This window comes from Engraulis encrasicolus, chromosome 6, assembly GCF_034702125.1.
Source record: "Engraulis encrasicolus isolate BLACKSEA-1 chromosome 6, IST_EnEncr_1.0, whole genome shotgun sequence".
Classification (NCBI taxonomy): domain Eukaryota; kingdom Metazoa; phylum Chordata; class Actinopteri; order Clupeiformes; family Engraulidae; genus Engraulis; species Engraulis encrasicolus.
The window spans coordinates 3,675,060-3,694,188 of NC_085862.1; the positions used below are offsets into that span (position 1 = coordinate 3,675,060).

At 41.3% G+C, this 19,129-nt stretch overlaps 1 protein-coding gene across 2 annotated transcripts in view; it reads right to left on the reverse strand.

Annotated features, from left to right (window-relative positions):
* The window catches only part of mau2 (MAU2 sister chromatid cohesion factor), a 29,230-nt gene that overhangs the window by 1,882 nt on the left and 8,219 nt on the right, over positions 1 to 19,129 (reverse strand). Inside the window, exons 8-18 of one of the 2 annotated variants that reach the window (XM_063200476.1) lie at positions 18,193 to 18,339; positions 16,584 to 16,674; positions 14,425 to 14,528; positions 13,954 to 14,031; positions 13,397 to 13,462; positions 12,411 to 12,494; positions 11,734 to 11,783; positions 10,696 to 10,773; positions 9,212 to 9,323; positions 5,579 to 5,669; positions 4,345 to 4,472 (exon numbers count right to left, since the gene is read on the reverse strand). In XM_063200476.1, the coding sequence (XP_063056546.1) occupies positions 4,345 to 4,472; positions 5,579 to 5,669; positions 9,212 to 9,323; positions 10,696 to 10,773; positions 11,734 to 11,783; positions 12,411 to 12,494; positions 13,397 to 13,462; positions 13,954 to 14,031; positions 14,425 to 14,528; positions 16,584 to 16,674; positions 18,193 to 18,339 (1,029 nt within the window). Of the gene's footprint in view, positions 1 to 4,344; positions 4,473 to 5,578; positions 5,670 to 9,211; positions 9,324 to 10,695; positions 10,774 to 11,733; positions 11,784 to 12,410; positions 12,516 to 13,396; positions 13,463 to 13,953; positions 14,032 to 14,424; positions 14,529 to 16,583; positions 16,675 to 18,192; positions 18,340 to 19,129 lie in introns of both variants that reach the window. The other variant, XM_063200474.1, reaches the window with a different exon arrangement.

The following is a 19,129-nucleotide window of genomic DNA, read 5'->3' on the forward strand; positions in this document are numbered from 1 at the left end:
ATGTTGCAGTTATCAAATTAGAAATGAGTACAAATGTCCCTCAAAACAACATTTGTTCTCGGTTTTAACATTTAATATGTTGTCTTTTCACTATTCTCCATCTAATGAATGGATTGAATGTTTTGAAAATGATAGCATTTTGATTTTATTCACCGTTTACCAAACGTCCCAACTTCACCGGAGTTGGGGTTTGTATATGGGATGCACATATTGTGTAGTGTAGTGTGAGCCATTTCATTGGCCTGGGCACACTCATTCCTGTGACACACCACATTCCATGTTCAAGTCTTGTTACGCTATACATTACATTAATGGTGTATGTGGGCCAACTGTTTCACACATTTGAAATCTTAAGAAGAGGGCACGCATTTAGGGGCTGACACAGTAGAAGCCAACATGTTAACACACGTTCATGTGTAACTCAAGTTTCTGCCGCAATGACAATATTCAGGGGGGTGCATCGATGTATAATGGAGGACGGAGGGTAGAGATGATTAGCCTCGTGGTTGTGTATACAGGAGGAAGCGACAGTCATGTAAGCCCCCTTACTGCAACCACTAAATTCCTAAGCAACTGGGCATGTCATCAATACTGAGCTAGCTTCCAAGAGGCTGTGGATAGTCACTTACAGGGCCACTGACAGTTTTGGTTAGGCCCGGGACAAAGTCATCTTAAAGAGTTACAATGAAAGATGACGGCATTTGCATGGAGCCTGTGGCATGCCTCATGCCATGTCTCAAAATCTACACAGTCATGAAAAAATGCTGTTTAAATAAAACTCGCTGTGAGAACGTATTTCATTACGGAATGCTAGCAGTTGATACAAATCTGAATTAGGTACTATGTAAAGCGATTTTTCGTATGAGAAGGGTTTCCCAGGACACTCGTTCTGACCACTCTGTCAAAAGTTGCATTTGGGGTTTTCTGACAGCGGACCATGGAAGTGGTCGCGAGTGTTATCGTTCACTTACTAATGACTCAAATAAGCATCGGCTGACTCGGGATAGTGATTAATAAAACTTTTAAATCCTACTTAGAGCCCCTTTGAAGAAAAAAATAAATACATTCTAAATCACCATTGTTAGCCAATCCTCTTATAATCTGCGTTTTTAGATCGCATTTAACAAGCTGATTTTGCACAACATTCCATTAAATTGTGCATTTTAGGGAATTCAAGGAAACACTGCCATTACTACTGTTAACAAACTTACATGACATTCCTTGACTGTAAATGCAAATTGGTCAAATTCCATGGCTGGAACACCCTCTATGGAATTGAATTTCAATGATTTGAACTTCCAGGAATCCCATGACCTGCTGGTTACTGCCAGCCTTTGGCTTCTAGTGTCCACAAGCACACTCCTACGTACATACTCACCCACACACACCTAAACTGTTATCATGTTAAGAGACTTTGGGTGTTTTGAAAAGGCATTACATGAACCGACAGTACAGCATTACTATTACCCAAGTTCTTCCTGTATAAGTTACGTCACTCAGCCGCCATCTTGTTGACGCCTTCGGGGTGCTATTTCGCGATTAGCGAGACCAGATCTGAGAGTAAATGGGAAAAATGAATGGGAGAAACGGAGTACAGGACGGGAGGGAACCCAGCGGTTGTGAAAACCATATGGTTGAAACCGCCGTGAAAAGTTGAGCAATCTAGACTGCTTGGTTGTGTCATGCGAGTCAAAATAAAGCTTTTTAAGGCACTTTTCTCACGTTTTTTTTTACACTGTGCAGGTGCAATAGTTCCATATCGGCACGAGAGTGACAGCTTTTCACAACTGAGCATGCGCAACAATTTGGGTGCCCCGATGCAACTAGATGATTGGATCAATGGCAAAGCAGCTCAGCAGGCAGTTGGCTCTTGTTGTCAGAAAGGCGGGACATTTACGATTGTGACATACCTCCCCTTCCTAAAAAAAACCCTCTGCTATTACTACTATTATTAAAATTATTATTATTTACGCTGATGAGATTGTGCTCAGCCACACACCTACCACTGATATCATGCTAAGCGACCTTGGGTGTTCTGAAAGGTGTTATATGAAAAGAAAGTATTGCCATTCTAATGACTACTTACGCTGATGAGGTTGTGCTCTGGCAAGCTAATTAATTATTATTATTGTTATTTCTTACCATTACCATTATTATTATTATTATTATTATTATTATTATTATTATTATTATTATTATGGTCATGACAACTTACGCTGATGAGGTTGTGCTCAGACAGGCTATTTTTTATTATTATTATTACAGGGTTCATACACTTTTTCACCAATTTTTTCCCATGACTTTTCCATGACTTTTCCAAAACCTTTTTCTGAATTTCCAGGACCGAAAAACCAATGACCAATCGCGCGGGGGGTGGGGGCGTATTAGGCTATATTACAGGCTATATTACGTAGCCTATATTACAGGCTATATTACGTAGCCTATATTATAAATATGTAATTACTGTATATATTTATACTATAGACTATGGCATATTATATTATATATATTACATAGCCTATATTACAAATATGTAAAAAATAAACATATTCATACTATAGGTTATCTTTTACTACAAGCTATAAGCAACCATTATACTTCATGTTGTATTACATTAATTCTGCTATTATTCATCATTGTTATATAATTTGCTTGTCTAATGTACAGTCAGAAATGAAAATGAATAGGACTAGGCCAGCCTATAGCAAATTAGGTCGTGAAATCATCATGAAGACACATTTGTATCAACATGCTCTCTATGGAGATGGATAAATGCTCATCCTGCCCAAGTAAGAAATCATAGGCCTGCCTACTACACCTGCCTAAGCACAACAGTCCAAAGCTCCTGTAAGAATGATAATGTTGTAATTTGTTGTGGTCGTTGCTGGAGCAAAAAAAAAGAGAGACTGCACTGTTCGTGGCATAGTTCTAGTCTGACGCCCACTCAAGGAGATGCTTGGGTGAGTTTCATTTTGTGTTACAACGATCTGACCGATTTGAAAACTAAGCCACAGATGACTTTTTCAAACTCTAGTCACGCTGCCGTTTATACCGTATTTCAAAACAGGCGCGTCATGCAGACATTGGTAGCCTAATCGTTTGGCTCGCGGTCAGCTGCACATAGACTACTGTACGGATTTCATGTAATCTTTCAGCACACTGGACAAGTTCACTCGCAGGCAGCAGGTGCATTGCTTATCAATATCAAAATCTCGGGGCTTACCGAAAGCATAAAGGTTCGCTTGGTGCCCTATCTGGCAAATTAAACCAAGACCAAACAGGTCTTAGGATTGTTTCCTTTTGGCAAATGCTAACCTGTTAGTAGCTGAGGAGGTATCTGGCACTTCAGGTGGCTAACAAGTGCGGCTGCTTCGCCCATATCGGACGGACACATCACAACTTTCGTCCTCTCCAGCCATTGTTGATAATCTTTTCAGACAGTTAAGCCGCGCATTGTTGAAGTAACACTTCGCGACATGCTGTAATATCGTACAGAACCACATTTCTTTTCTAGGATTAGAGCTATGATCACCTCTCACCACCACACGCACACACTACATCTAGCTCGCGCGTTACGAGGCGGGTTGCCAGGTGTGACTGATTTCTAGCGCCAAAAACGCTTGAAACCCGCCTGGAGCCATTACAACATGCGTTATTTGAAACCCACTCAATTTGGCAACACATGGTTAGGCAGACGCAGCCTGCACTAGACAACATTTCCACGAGAACTCGGACATTTAGATTTTATTACGCCGTGGCATCAACTTCATAAAGATAATTGATGAAACACTGGATGGATTTCCATGACTTTTCCAAAACTTTTGACCAAAAATACGTTTTCCATAACTTTTCCAGGCCTGGAAATTTGAATTTTCAAATTCCATAACTTTTCCAGGTTTTTCATGACCGTACGAACCCTGTTATTAGGGATGCACGATGTCAAAAATTTCGGCCGATACCGATATCCAATATTGATATTGCGGTTTTGGCCGATAACCGATATTAACCGATACCGATGTTTTTCTTTTATTTTTTTTTTACAAAGATGACATTAATGCAAACAAACAGAATTTTTGAATGTCCTCTTATTTCCAAAAACATTTTTAAACTCCCTGTGATAAAAACTAGAAGACAAACAATGAAAGTCACCGTCAAGTCCAATCTATTAGAACCGTAACATATTAAAAAAAAACATAGGCGTTAACATCAGCCCAGTTTTACCCATCGGACCGATGTCCGATGTGTTGAGAAATGTCAAATATCGGCCGATACCGATACATCTGGCGGATACATCGTGCATCCCTAATTATTATTATTAGTATTAGTATTATTATTGCTACTTACGCTGATGAGGTTGTGCTCTGGCAGGCTGCAGGCGGCGATGTGGTCCTGCAGCAGCTGCTGGGAGAAGTTCTGGTGCATCTGGGCGGCCTCGTGGGCGTCTATCGTGTTCCCACATGCCTTGTTCAAATCTGCAAAGTCAACGGTTAAAAAAAACAAACAAATTTAATTTGATTGAATGTGTTGTAAGACCTACTCAGAAATCTTCAAACAAACACACCAAAAGCTACCAAAGGACCGCAAATTATTGTTTATGGAAGACCAGACAACAAAATGTCTTTTGGGCGACAAGATTGACTGTTTGAAGGTGAACTTCAGCAAATGTTATTGTAACGAGCTATGAAATGGTTCAGCTACAGCCAGTGCAGCCAACTGAAATGTTGGAAAACTTGTATCTGAATCAATGACGTTTTTATAGTAGTAGACGTCAGGGTGGTGCAATCAAAGATAATTCCACTATTGCATGAATGAAATTATTCTTTTTATGTTTACTGGATTATTTAAGAAGCATATTCATTGTGTGTACATTAATTACAAATTAATGAATGGCCTTTGACTGTGGTTGTACCACCTGACGTTTGCTACTAAAAAAATAACGTCACTGACCCATCTGCACTACTTTGGACTATTGCAAACCAGCAGTGACAAAAAAAATCCCAGAGATGCTTTTTTGGGGTTCATGCAGCTTTTGGGGCAGCTGTGGCCTAGTGGTTAAGAAGATGGGCTTTAGATCAGAGGGTTGCAGGTTCAAATCCCACCTTTTCACTCCCTATCTCACTCCACGGCTGAAGTGCCCTTGAGCAAGGCATCAAACCCCATACTGCTCCAGGGACTGTAACCAATACCCTGTACTTTAAAAACACTAAGGTGCTTTGGATAAAAGTGTCAGATGAGTGCAATGTACTGTAGTGTAGTAGTGTAATAATGTTTTGATGATAACAGGTCATATAGGAATTCTGTTTTACAATGGCATATAATTGTAATAGTATATTTGTATACTGTATATTTTGTATAACTTGGGTGTATTTCGGTAGCCTATATTCTAGGTGATTCGTGTATCTTATTAGAATAGCTAGCCTGACCAGGGACTGAGGTTGCAAATTAGCTATCTAGCTATAAACCTTTTTACGTATTCACATCTGCAAGTTGTGTCATGGCCGTGCCTTGTCATGATTGTAATAATGTGCACGGCATTGTCCCTGCTAAATAAACTCCAAATAAAATAAGCTCAATAAACCTTTGAGAAGCGCAGAGGACCACAGCTGAACAGACATGTCAGGAATCTTGCTGGCCAGCTGCATGGCTGGCACCACCATGTTGTTACTTTCCTGCAGGAAGAGAAATAGCATTTTATTAGGAAATGTGCTTTCCACAAGATTGTTTATATATATATATATATATATATATATATATATATATATATATATATATATATATATATATATATATATACATACAGTCCCAGGAAAAAGTTTGTACACCCTTTGAAATTTCTTACATTTCTGTCAAAATTGATCATAAAACATGGTCTGATCATCCCGGAAATCTCAAGAAGGAACAGTCAGAGTCTGCTTTAATTAATTCCACCCAAACATTTACATGTTATCATATTTTTATTGGTCATAAGGCCACAACATCCACAGGAGAGCAGGGCATAAGTAAGTACACCCTTGCATTAAGTAGGTTTTGACCCTCAGATAGTTGCAATATCATCAACCAGACTTGTCCTGTAGTTGCAGATCAGATTAACAAAACAATCTGTTTGTATCTTGTCTCCCTCTTCTTTAGAAAAATGCCTCTCGTCAGCAAGGTTTGTGGGATGTCTGGAGTGCATAGCTTTCTTGACTTCAGGCCATATAATCTCAATTGTTTTTTGTCAGGGCTTTGACTGGACTATTCCAGAATGTGTATTTCATTATTATGAAGCCATTCTTAAGTCGATTTGCTTCTAAAGTATGGGCTGTTGTCACATTTCAGGACCCATACTCTTGTGTGCTTCAACTGTGTGACAGACTTCCTCCCGTTTTTTCTGTAAAATATCACAATAAACTTGAGTTCATTTTTCCACTGATAATAGCAAACTGTCAAGGGCCTAATGCAGCAAGGTAGCCGCATATAATGATGCTCCTGCAACCATACTCAGAAGAGGAGATGTAACCAAGAATAGCTAAAAATGGGATTCATTCTGCCAATCTAAAACTAATGGGGTTTCTGTCCAAAAAAAATATTGCTGGACCTTTGAGGTTTGCGAAAAAGCATTTATATGCTTCATAGAATTACTGCAAAATATTCTGTAGACCAACGTTGAAACCAAAGTTGAATTCTTCAGGGGAACACACAATGTCATGTTTGGAGGAGAACAGGAGAACCACACCTTCACCAAAACATCATCTCCACCTTTGAGTATGGTGGCGGGAGCATCATTATATGCGGCTACCTTGCTGCCTCAAGCCCTTTTCAGTTTGCTATTATCAGTGGAACAATGAACTATGAACAATGAACAGAAAAAAGTGAGGTAGTCTGTCACACAGTTGAAGCACACAAGAGGATGGGTGCTGAAATGTGACAACAACCCATACTTTAGAAGCAAATCGACTTTAGAATGGCTTCATAATAATGAAATACACATTCTGGAATAGCCCAGTCAAAGCCCTGACCATAAACAATTGAGATTATATGGCATGAAGTCAACAAAGCTATACACTCCAGACATCCCACAAACCTTGCTGACGAGAGGCATTTTTCTAAAGAAAAAGGAGAGCAGATACATCCAGATTGTTTTGTTAATCTGATCTGCAACTACAGGAAACATCTGGTTGAGGTTATTGCGACTAACTTGTGGTTAAAACCTATTGAATGCAAGGGTGTACTTACTTATGCCTTGCTGTCCTGTGAATGTTTACATCTTATGGCCAATGAAAATATGAAAACTTGTAAATGTTTGGGTTGAATTAGTTAAAGCAGACTCTGGTTGTTCCTTCATGTGATTTCCAGGAAGATCAGACCATGTTTTATGACCAATTTTGACAGAAAGGTAAGACATTTCAAAGGGTGTACAAACTTTTTCCTGGGACTGTATATATAAAGACTTTCGGCTACCAGCAACTGAATCAGTACATTTGTTAACTGATTGTTTGTTCGTTTACATTTATGGCCAAATATGCAACTGTGGCTATCATTTGTTAACTGAAGTCGCATTCTTGACTACAATATTTGTATTTATTTATTTACTAGAATAGCATCAACGTTTCCGCCTAAGCCATCTTAAAGGTATTGTAGTCGAGAGTGTAACTTGTCTCTTCACTGAAGAAAAAAATACTAGGAACAAGCAAGTGTTAGCAACACCAGGCCAAGTGCTATAGAACATCCTGTCAGTAGAAAACGATATATGTATCACGATATATGACCCACGGTTCGATACGCCCCACGATTTTATTATTTTTTTTAAAGGAAAAAAAAAGAAGAAAATAAATTAGGCCTATATAGGCTATATATATATATATATATGCTTTCTTTTTGCATTTAGGCCTACCTGCCTACATTAATTTTGTAGGTGTACTAAATGATGTTGCAGATATAGGCTACCAACCTGTTCCCCAGGTGTTGACATCAAAGCACAACACAGAGAAATAAGGGATATTAGTTCACCAAGGAAAAGTAGACTTCTTATTAATAGCCTTAGATCATATCATGCTGAGATGCTGACCATGTGTGAGAGAGACAGAGAAGGGTCAGGGTTCCAGTAGGTAGCCTATAACAACTGTCTCACATTATCAAACATTATCCAATTAATATCCAAACATTAACTGAAAACAACACTGGTCATATTTCGTTAGGAAACATGTTGTAGGCTATAAAGTTACTTACAAAAATGCAACACTTAATTTTGATGTTTAATATTTTTGTAACTGTTTTGATCGTGCAGCAGCGCGCGCACGCTTAATACAAACAAATCTCGAAATGAACCTCAGTTAGCCTATGTTCTCACGATGCAACACGCACGTTGTCCTTTGTTTGGTTTTGTGATTTGACATTTTGTCAAGAGCGGGAATGGATACAGGCTGAAATGGAGCATGTTTTCGGTAGGCAGGCGGTCAATGCTGGGAAGAAATAACGCTGCCTATTAATATCCACATTGACCTCAACGTTCGCCCGACTTCAGACACTTCCCTTATAGAGCGCAGCGTGGTTTATGAATTTGGGCAGGCGGAGCATCTCGCTCTCTCGCTCTCTTTCTCTCTCTCCGCTCAACGTCTATCTCCACTCAACAGCATCGGCGCATGCATGAATCTAAACACCTTCACACGTTTGATAAAGCCTTCTTGGTCTGTTGTTCATTTCTGTGCTTTACCTTCCGAGGTTTCCAAGTTTTCGTCTTGCGGAGGTTGCTCAGGCAATTGACAACAAGTGCGCACGTGCTGGTTGGACGGAACATTTTATAAGAGAGGGGTGAATGGAAGTGTTACTCGCACATGTGCGCCCCTTTTCTACTTGCGCATATGCAAACATTTGCCTGTATCCTGCTGTTTTCTAGACTGAGGGGTAACAACAGAGATTTTGTTAGGGAAGAACTCTGGTAACAGCTTTTAAAGGGCGCATCGCGATTCTGCGAGGAAGGTTCGCGATAGGGGTTCGTGGGTCTGCGTACCGCGATCCCTCGGTTCGATGCAATATCGTTACAGCCTTAATGAAGTGTATTTTTTTCAGTCATAATGAATACTTAGAATTTGATGGTGGTGGTAAGTACTCATGAAAATGTTAACATTAGTGAATGGGTAGCATGAATTCTGGCACAGTGCATCTTTAAGCACAATCTTTTTTTGTTTGTTTTGTTATTTCTATGCATGCGTGTCTTTTCAAACATCCTTACCCGGTGGTTCCCAAGCACATAGAAAATGTGTCCCAGTAGCACCAGGGAGCAGGCAGTCAATCTGTTCAGGTCCTCTGCATTAGACATCTTCAAGGTCTCTCTCAAGAAACGCCTTCAAAACCACAAAAGGAAGCCAGGTTAGGTCTTTGACAGTGCTATAAGCTTGTTGTTACCTAAATGACAATGGCCATCCTAGTGTGATCATTTAAGGTTCTCTGTAATGTCATACTAGCAATGTCGTTATGATGTAGTTGATCAATTTAAGATTCTCTGTAATGTCATAGCAATGTTCTTATGATGTAGTTGATCAATTTAAGATTCTCTGTAATGTCATAGCAATGTTCTTATGATGTAGTTGACCAATTTATGATTCTCTGTAATGTCATAGCAATGTTGTTATGTTGTGATGTAGTTCACCATTTTAAGATTCTCTTGCAATCATGCAATCAGCAATCATGCAATCAGTACAGTAAATATCAGGATAATCACATGACACCAATAAACACCCTTTTCATCGCAGAAACACTGAACTTCAAACCTACTTTGCATATTCACACACAATCAATCCCTATGGTTTGGTTGCTAAATGCATATATTTGCTGGTAGTGATAAAAACCCTTTTATGGCAAAGCCCTTTTTAAGATCATTATGGTATTCCAAAGGATTCAATATTAGCATTCTTTTGAATTTCTACTGGCAGTTTGCTCCTTTCACCTCCAAAGGCGTGAATATGACTATGCACAATACTGTGTGTGTGCACAACAAGCCAGATATTGGGAAGTGGAAGTGGGGGAGCTGCCCCTGTAGCTGTGTTAGCTGACAGGGCTTATGCAGAGATGGGAATATTCTTCTCATATTCTCTCTGGCTTACTGCATATCTGCAAAGTTCATTTATATTACCGGTAGTTGTCCTTCCACTACCAAGGCTATGGACTAGGGTATTTTACAAAGTCCTCCAACGGTTGCACTATAAACATGAACCAGGATTTCTCCCCGGCACTTTAGGCCTATATTGAAGGCGGCCAACTTTACAACAGAACCCACCGTCACTAGGTCCCCTGAAATATAACTTATATAGTTAAATAGTATTGCAAATGTCCTTTCTAAGATTGCATTACAAAACATGTCATATTTCATTTGAAACTGCATAGAATTTAAATTACATTGTTGGCCAGATACCACTAGCCTGGCTCTCACGCCATCATGCCTTTCCGCTCAACTTCGTGAGCTTGCATGAGGATCTGGAAAACTTAGATGAGCCCGAAGGGAATCAGAAAAAATATATTTTTTAAAAGCCACGTGAATTCTCCAATCAGGTTCGAGCTGTTTTGAACACACCCACGCCTTTCCAGAGCTAAGCGATTGACAATGTTCCAGACGGCCTGACAGGCAGCAAGCGTCCCCCGGACCGCAAGCGTCCCCTGGGCCATAGGTTCTCCACCATGCTTTAATTCCTTACAGCAGGCTAGAGACGCAACACTTACTTGGCTTCATTGTATCGCCCCTGGAAGAAGGACAGAAGGCCGCGAATGTAGAAGGCAGCAGCTCGGAGACAGTGAGAGCTGTAGAGAGAAGACAGACATCTTATCACCTTGAGCAAATACCGCATTTAATCTTTTTTAGGTTTTAGTGGATTATCCAAGATGCACACAGGGCCAGATTATCCATATGGGACAGCAGCACAGTACCCAGGGGCACCAACCATGTTTGACCAGTGAGGGGGCACCACAAGACACAAACTTGAGAAAATAATGCTTATAAAAGGGGCATCAGTGAGGTATAGTGCCCGGTAGGGGTGTAAATAATATCGAAATGTATCGATATATCGCGATATATTCTGATGATTGAATCGAATCGCATCGCATCGTGGGGCCTTCTTAAGTATCGGAAATAATCGAATCGCTGGCCCCTTCCCAATAACTTAATAGAAGTGGAAAAGTAATTGGGAAAAAAAATCAAATCGAATTCGTATCATATCGTTTCGTGGCGCATTCTTAAATATCGAAAATAATTGAATCGTATCGCATCAAATAATAAGATATCGGTATTGAATGGTATCGTCATGGAGGATGTGATTTACATCCCTAGTGCCCGGGGGCACCACATTGGCTTAATACGCTCCTGGAAGCATATTCATTGCAGTACATTAATTACCAACTACTAGTTAATTTATGGGCATTAGCTGTGGTTGTACCACCTGACGCCTGAGCCACTAAAAATCCACTGACCCAAATACAGCATTTCATCTGAGGACAGAGGCATTGTATTGGTCTGGGTATCGGTCACCGGCTCTGAAATGTTACCATTTCCCATCTGTATTAGGTTCATTATGTCTAACTGTTTAACTTAAACACTTTAGATTTTCTTTTGCCTAAGACATGGCAGGTAAAAGATTAAAACTTTTACATGTCTTAAGGCAAAAGAAAATCTAAAAATTGTTTAAATTACCATTTCCCATCTTGGGAACTTGTTCATGAATTTAAAAAAACGTGAATTCAAAAAATGAGCCACAATAACAATACCTGACAGGGAAGTTGTGGTCTGGGTTGATCCTCTCCAGCAGGCTGTAGAGCTGCATGAGAACAGGAATGGGGAGAGAGAACCAGTCAACTCAACCACACCTTCGTTGAGATGTGCAGAGATGGTGCTCTTCAGAGCATTTTTGTCCACAATATTATCTACACGAAGTATCTCTTGACAAGCGTTGGGGAAAATGTCAACACTGTCTTTGTTTACCCTGGTTTCCCACAATACAAGCTTTCTTTTCAACGCACTGTCCTCAACACTCGAATGACTGCTTGCACGCTGCTATGTATTCTCTCCCATAAACACTTTGATTGTAGCCTAGTGCTATCTATGATGACAGATGACATGGAGTTCAATAGCCTATCAAAATAAAAGTTGTAAATTGTTGCAGGAAAAGATGGATTTTTTTTTTTGGCGAATCAATGAGTTTTTACACCACGGCTCCGCGACCCACCCATGACCCCTCCGCGACCCACTGTTGGGTCGCGACCCACCAGTTGAGACACACTGCCCTAAATGACTCTGCATAATGTGCAATGATTTGTACAGTGAAGCCATACTTGAGTGGCCATACGTACACCAAAACAGTCACTTCGGGGGTGCACGAACAACATTGAAATGTTCAAAGGGGTGCGCAAGGAAAAAAGTTTGGGAACCACTGCACTTCACTAACCTCCTGGTGTCTGTTGCCTTCCCGGATGTAGACGCTGGCCAAGTTGGTCACGATGAACGTCCACAGCTCCTGGTGGGTGGTGAGCTGTGAACCGGTGGACAAAATCTATATCAGAATTACACAGCATTCAGTGAACAGTGAGAGACTATAATTGTCTTACAGAAAATTGGGGAAGGATGGACATGTATGACAAAAAAATGGGAGGTGTATGAGTCATGTATAATCAGTGAGAACTCTGATAGAAATGTGGCATGGCGCAGATTTTTTCTTTTTTTGCATTTTGCTTCTTTGTTTTTGTAAAGCACATTGCATACAAATGGTTCATGAAGAATACTTCATGTATGTGGGTCCACCAGGGGGGGCTATAGCAGGGAATTGCAGGATACCCCATCGTAAAACATCCTTTGGTCAGTCCACATTCCTAATTAAAGGAATTGCAGGATACCCCATCGTAAAACATCCTTTGGTCAGTCCACATTCCTAATTAAAGGAATTCACTTGTGGAATAGTAGGAAGAGATTGTACATTTTTAATAATTAGTGAATGAATGAATGAAATGAATGAACGAGTGGCTGGACATGCATATGTGGTTAGTTATCTATATGTGTGTATGTATTGACTGTCTTTTAGATTGAATGAATGACTTGAATGAATGGATAGGATGTTCTTTAAAATAAAAACAGTTTTTCATATTTTATTTTAAAAGCCCTTCTAGGGACGGGCATTGGAAATTAGCCAAGGCTATAAATGCTATGATGCTCTGCTGTTGGGCTTGCATAGCCTACATGATGTATATCTGTCCCTATCAAATAAACCAAACTGATGTAGTGGCAAGTTGGGGGTGGAGGGTGGTGGGGGGCGGACAGAAATGGGATGTTCATGCTTTTGTTTAAAACTTTGAAGTCAATCGCAAAAAAGTGAGACTATATAATGAGGGATAGATTACAGATACAGAGGTTTGTGCCAGATGGGGCAACTCGACTCACCCGCAAGGCAGTAGTGAACTGGGCCTCAGCGTTGTCCATGCAGTTCACCGAGATGCAGTAGAGACCCTGCAGTGGCATCAGATTGAATAGCAATTAGAAACCACAACTCAAATATCTACTACAGTGTTTAAAAACCACGACTCAAAAGTCTACTACAGTGACTAATAAGAGATGCAGTACAGACCCTGTAGTGGCATCAGATTAAACAGAGTTTAGAAACCACAACACATGTTTGAAAAAGCTGCTAGACTACACTGACTATGACTAATAACACTGATCAATGCTCCCAGAAGTTTAATGGCACAACATTTAAAACACTTAGTCCTTCATCATAGTTCACCTTTATCTTTTTTGTTCAGTTTTTGATATAATAATAATAATAATAATAATAAAAATAATCTTGGTTTTATATAGCGCCTTTCAAGGAACCCAAGGTTATGATACAGGTCTGTCAATAAGTGGCTTTACTTTTTTTTTTTAAACTAAAATGAAGTATACAATGAAGTAGTTTCATACATGGCTAGTATTTCCATAATTATATTAATTTAAACACTTACGAGTAGAGTGTGAAGTTGGGCGGCGTGGTTGGTGAACAGCCGCGGGGACTGCTGGCACAGCTGGCAAATCTGAGAGATCTGAGAAATAAACAAAAACAAAAACGCACGCACACGCACACACACACAGTGAGCATGACGGCAGCCTGATGTGAATATAAAGAGTTGTTTGAGACGTTTTGCAGTAGCAACAGGGTCAAAGATGTCTTTGTCATTCAGTGTTACGGACACCTCCCTCCGACTGCAACGGCAAAAAAACATGATTTTTTAAATTGTTTCAAGTGAAACAGCCGAGGCTTTCATGAATTCCCTGTAACAATAAATATATAAAAATAATTTTTACAGTTACAGTCAGCAGAAGGCATCCGTTACACTGAATGACAATGCCATTTTGCACCTCTTTGACCCAACAGCACTCTGCTCTGCACTACAGTGCCAACGGTGCATGATGCAACAGGTGTGGTCCAGACAGACCTCTTGGAGGGCGGTGGCCTTGTGTCCGGTCACCAGGCGACACATGATGATGTGCTCCAGGAGGATGACCTGGAAGGAGGACAGGATGGGGCTGGAGTCCAGCACTGGGGGAGAGGAGAGGAGAGGAGAGCAACACATTAGACACTTAGAGAGCGAGAGAGAGAGAGCGAGAGAGAGAGCGAGAGAGAGAGAGATTGATTGATTGATTGTTTACATTTATTGCCATTTCAGCAACTATCGCTATATCATGGCCGATACAGATAGAAAAACAAAAAACATTACAACACATTTACAAAACTACAACAACTGTATAAATCAAGAGATCTTCATTTAAAAAAAATCAAAACCTTTAAAAGGTGGGACCTTATTAAAAAAATTCCCTTTGTGTGTGAGAGAGAGAGAGAGAGAGAGAGAGAGAGAGAGAGAGAGAGAGAGAGAGAGAGAGAGAGAGAGAGAGAGAGAGACAGACAGATAGACAGACAGACAGACAGACAGACCCCCCCCCTCTAATCTAATCTACACTACCCACAGGATGGGACTGGAGTCCAGCACTGGGGGAGAGAAAATCAAACATCAGTCCCTTTTAAAAGGACCACTTCATCCATTTTCAATATGCTGTTGTATTGCTCACGCTACCCTTGACTTGTCAGCACCCGGTGATGCTGCATTTTTCCGCCTCAGCCCTTTGCGAGATCTGAGCTATTCTAATGGGGGCAGACTTTGTTTACATTTTAAAAAAATCTTAACATAGGCCTACTCCAAATATTTTCCCAAAAGATATCGCTGTTTGCTAGTTGTCTGCTGATGTTGCATAACCTTTTGGATGTTTTTGGGAATAAATCAAGATGTTTTTTTAAATGTAAACAAACAGCTGCCCCCATTACAATGACCAGGATCTCGGAAAAGGCTGAAGAAAAGAAAAAGTCTCACGTACTGACAAGTCCAGGGCAGTGTGAGCATTACAGATGCATGTTGAAATTGACTGAAGTTATCCGAGAGAGAGAGAGAGAGAGAGAGAGAGAGAGAGAGACAGAGAGAGAAAAAAAGAAAGACAGAGAAAGAAAGAGAGAGAGAGAGAGAGAGAGAGAGAGAGAGAGAGAGAGAGAGAGAGAGAGAGAGAGAGAGAGAGAGAGAGAGAGAGAGAGAGAGAGAGAGAAAGAAAGAGCGAGAGCGCAACAGAGACAGAGAGAGAGAGCGAGCAACAGAGAGAGAGAGAGAGAGAGAGAGAGAGAAAGAAAGAGCGAGAGCGCAACAGAGACAGAGACAGAGACAGAGAGCGAGAGAACCTCTCTAATCTAATCTACACTACCCTAGTTTGGTCTGTACATTCGGTTGCACTTTACTGGACGCCGGCGTCATATGTATGATAACAGTGTCAAAACAATGTCATGACACGGCCATGATGGAGTCATAAACATGCCAATGTCATGGACGTTTTTTAGTCCTGAAAAGTTGATATTGTTAGGGCTGTCTTTACCATAACCAAAAGTCATCAAATGTTTATGACATCGATATAATGTTTATGACACATGAACGACTGCGTTACGACACCGTTATGTCATACGTATGTAGATATTCTATCTGCTACGCACATATTATATGGCGCTGATAATGCCTGAAAGTAGCACTCAATTAAAAAAAAAACCTGCTACATGTAATGCATTGTAATGATACGCTACTCTAAACAGGGCAACGGGTAGGTGTTTTGAAGCAGGGCTCCGCCCTACTGGTGACGCACCGCCTTCGGCTCAGCTACACACAGTAGGGCCAGGAGCTTGCTCAATCCCGCTACAGCGGGAACTCCACCCACTTTGTCTGGAACCAATCAACTGAGCATTTCCAACCGCCCTGGGCAGAGGCAAGTTCAAGGCAGTGACGTAGTTTAAGCAGAGACGTTCTATTGGGCTAAGAAATGTTTGGTTTAAACTTTGGCACATCCCTCAACCAGTAGCAAGCTGAGGGAGGCGGGTTAACCAGGCCATGGAAACAAAGTTCTTCCTGTATGGAAATGCTAATCGTTATAGTCCTGGTCAGACCAGAATCGCGGTAGTGATCTGAAGTCTATGAAAATCAGGCAAGGTGTTTTGAGGGACAATCACAATCACAAATGATGAGACAACAGACAATAAGATGAGATGAATTCTTCAGTGTCCACTTACTCTTGAGCTTCTCCAGCTGCATGAGAGCTTTGTCTGTGTACTTCTGCGCCTTCTCCAGATAGCCAGCCTGCATGGAGTGCATGACTGTCACCTAGAACAGAAGAAAATAGAACTCAGAACTCTTAATAGCACTCCCTTGAATTCCAGAATATAGAATTGGCAGTTGGGGGGCCCTCTAGGCTGCAGCCAAATCTAGCCTGGGGAGCGTTAATCTAGGCCTGTCAATCAGCATTGAACACATGTCAAGATGTGGAAGATCAAATGAAGTCGGTCTAGTACTTCTCAAAGTGCAACATACCATACAGTAGTAACCAGATTTTCAGTTTTAAGATCACCCAACAAAACCAGTACCAGCCAGTACCTTCTTTATTTCATCAGAAGGGGTATGGAGTTAGTTAATTAGTCCTGTAACTCACAAGGAGTTAAAACCAACCATTCAGATATCATTATGGCAAGTCTCTAGACCAAGCAAAACAAGAAAACTTTTGGTCCCAAAATGTGACATGGTCAATACTTAATGAGTACTTATCGAGAACAAAGCTTTAAACAAAATGGCAATTAAAGTTATAAGGTAAAACAGGTGAAAAGAAGCATGTCAGGATTAAACACTGCAAGCAACTTCAACTTCTCCCTCGTAGTTCTAAACTCAGGAAGAGTTACAGCGAGCCAGTGCTTTGATCTGCTGTATCCAACTTAGCTCCTCTAGGAGACAGTGTTGCCAGATTGGGCTGTTTCCCACCCAATTGGGCTCCTTAGGATGGCCGTGTGCGGGTAAAAATGGCATTTAGCAGAAAAACCCGCCCAATTTCTGCCATAGACGTCAATAGAATTAGGCGGGATTTTGTGCCGCATTCTTTGGGCTGGAAATCATCGGCCTCATCTGGCAACCCTGCTTGGAGATGTGGGCTCAAACGTGGATTCCAAACGCCCTCCAGTGGGCATTGAGGGAAGTGCAACAGAGACGTTGGCAAATATGTGATGAGTGTGTAGGACGGAATGTGCCTTCGGGACAACAGGGTGTAACGCGCTGTTCTTTACAGAGTACCTGGCTGTACTGGACGTGCAGAGGGAGTGATTGTGTAAGAGAGGGGGCAAGACTGTATATGTGTGTGTGTGTTTAGAGACTCTGTGTGTGTGTGTGTGTGTGTGTGTGTGTGTGTATGTGTGCGTGTATGCATGTGCGTGTGTTAGAGAGAGACTCTGTGTGTGTGCGTGTGTGTGTGTGTGTGTGTGTGTGTGTGTGTGTGTGTGTTAGAGAGACTGTGTGTGTGTGTTAGAGACTGTGTGTATGCACGTGTGTGTGTGTGTGTGCATGTGTTAGAGAGAGACTGTGTGTATGCACGTGTGTTAGAGACTGTGTGTATCCTCACGCAGGTGTGTGTGTGTGTGTGTGCAAGATGGCCGCACACAACATGACCATGGCGGAGCGCTTCAGGGTTACCTGTGCGCACCTGTAAACATCAAGCCAGCACCCGTTGTAACTGCCATCGCAAATGTAGTGGAAAAGACCTTTGATATGGCTGTGTGTGTGTGTGTGTGTGTGTGTTGGAGAGAAGCTGCGAGTGTGTGTGTGTGTGTGTGTGCGCGCGCGCTATTCAGCATCCCGTACCAGGTAGACGAGCACACACATGTGCTCCTTGGGTAGCCAGTGGAAGAGGTCGGCCGGGTTGCTGGGCAGGATCTCGTCGTCATGGAGAGTGGAGATGGTCTGGATGCACTGCTGCAGCTGCTTCAGGCACGGCTTCACACTCTTCACCTGGGGACACACACACACACACACACACAGACACATTTGATTTATTTTATTTGAATCCAAGAGACAAGCAAGGAGTACAAGATCCAAACATTGTGGAAGAGGTCAAATGATAGGTTGACAGATTTTTGTTAAGACTACATACGTATACCGGTACCCATCTTATTGTAGCATTAAATCTTCAAGGATAAACAAAACATTGTTGAAAACTGAACAGAACTTTGCCAACTGAAGTCCTCTTACCACATTCTTATGTACATGCCCCAAACTTCCAAATATCAATACTACTAGCCTACACTGATCTCCCAGCTGGTAAAAGCGCTACACACACACACACACACACACACACACACACACACACACACACACACACACACACACACACACACAGTCAGCACAAGGGGACATGCTCTCTGTGCAACTTCAGACCAATCCAGTGCAACCAGTGCAGGGCCAGTATAAGCAATACAAGTAATACTGGTGCAGCTTGGATGTCGAATTCTTTTTTTTAAAACATTTTTTAATTACTGCAGATGCAGACAAGCACATGTATCGGTACACACAGTCATCCGGGACAAAGGGACATGGTCTCCATGCTAGCCGCAGGATAAGCAATAAGAGTAATACCAGTGCAGCTTGGATGTCTGCTTACTTGTTTTTCACTCACGTCAATCAGTACGTAAGGTACCTTAATAACAAAATAAGAGGGTAAAAAAACAACAACAAAAAAGAAAAATTCAGTCATCAGTTCTTTACTGGGGACATGATGGGGCATGAATACATCCAGGTCAGG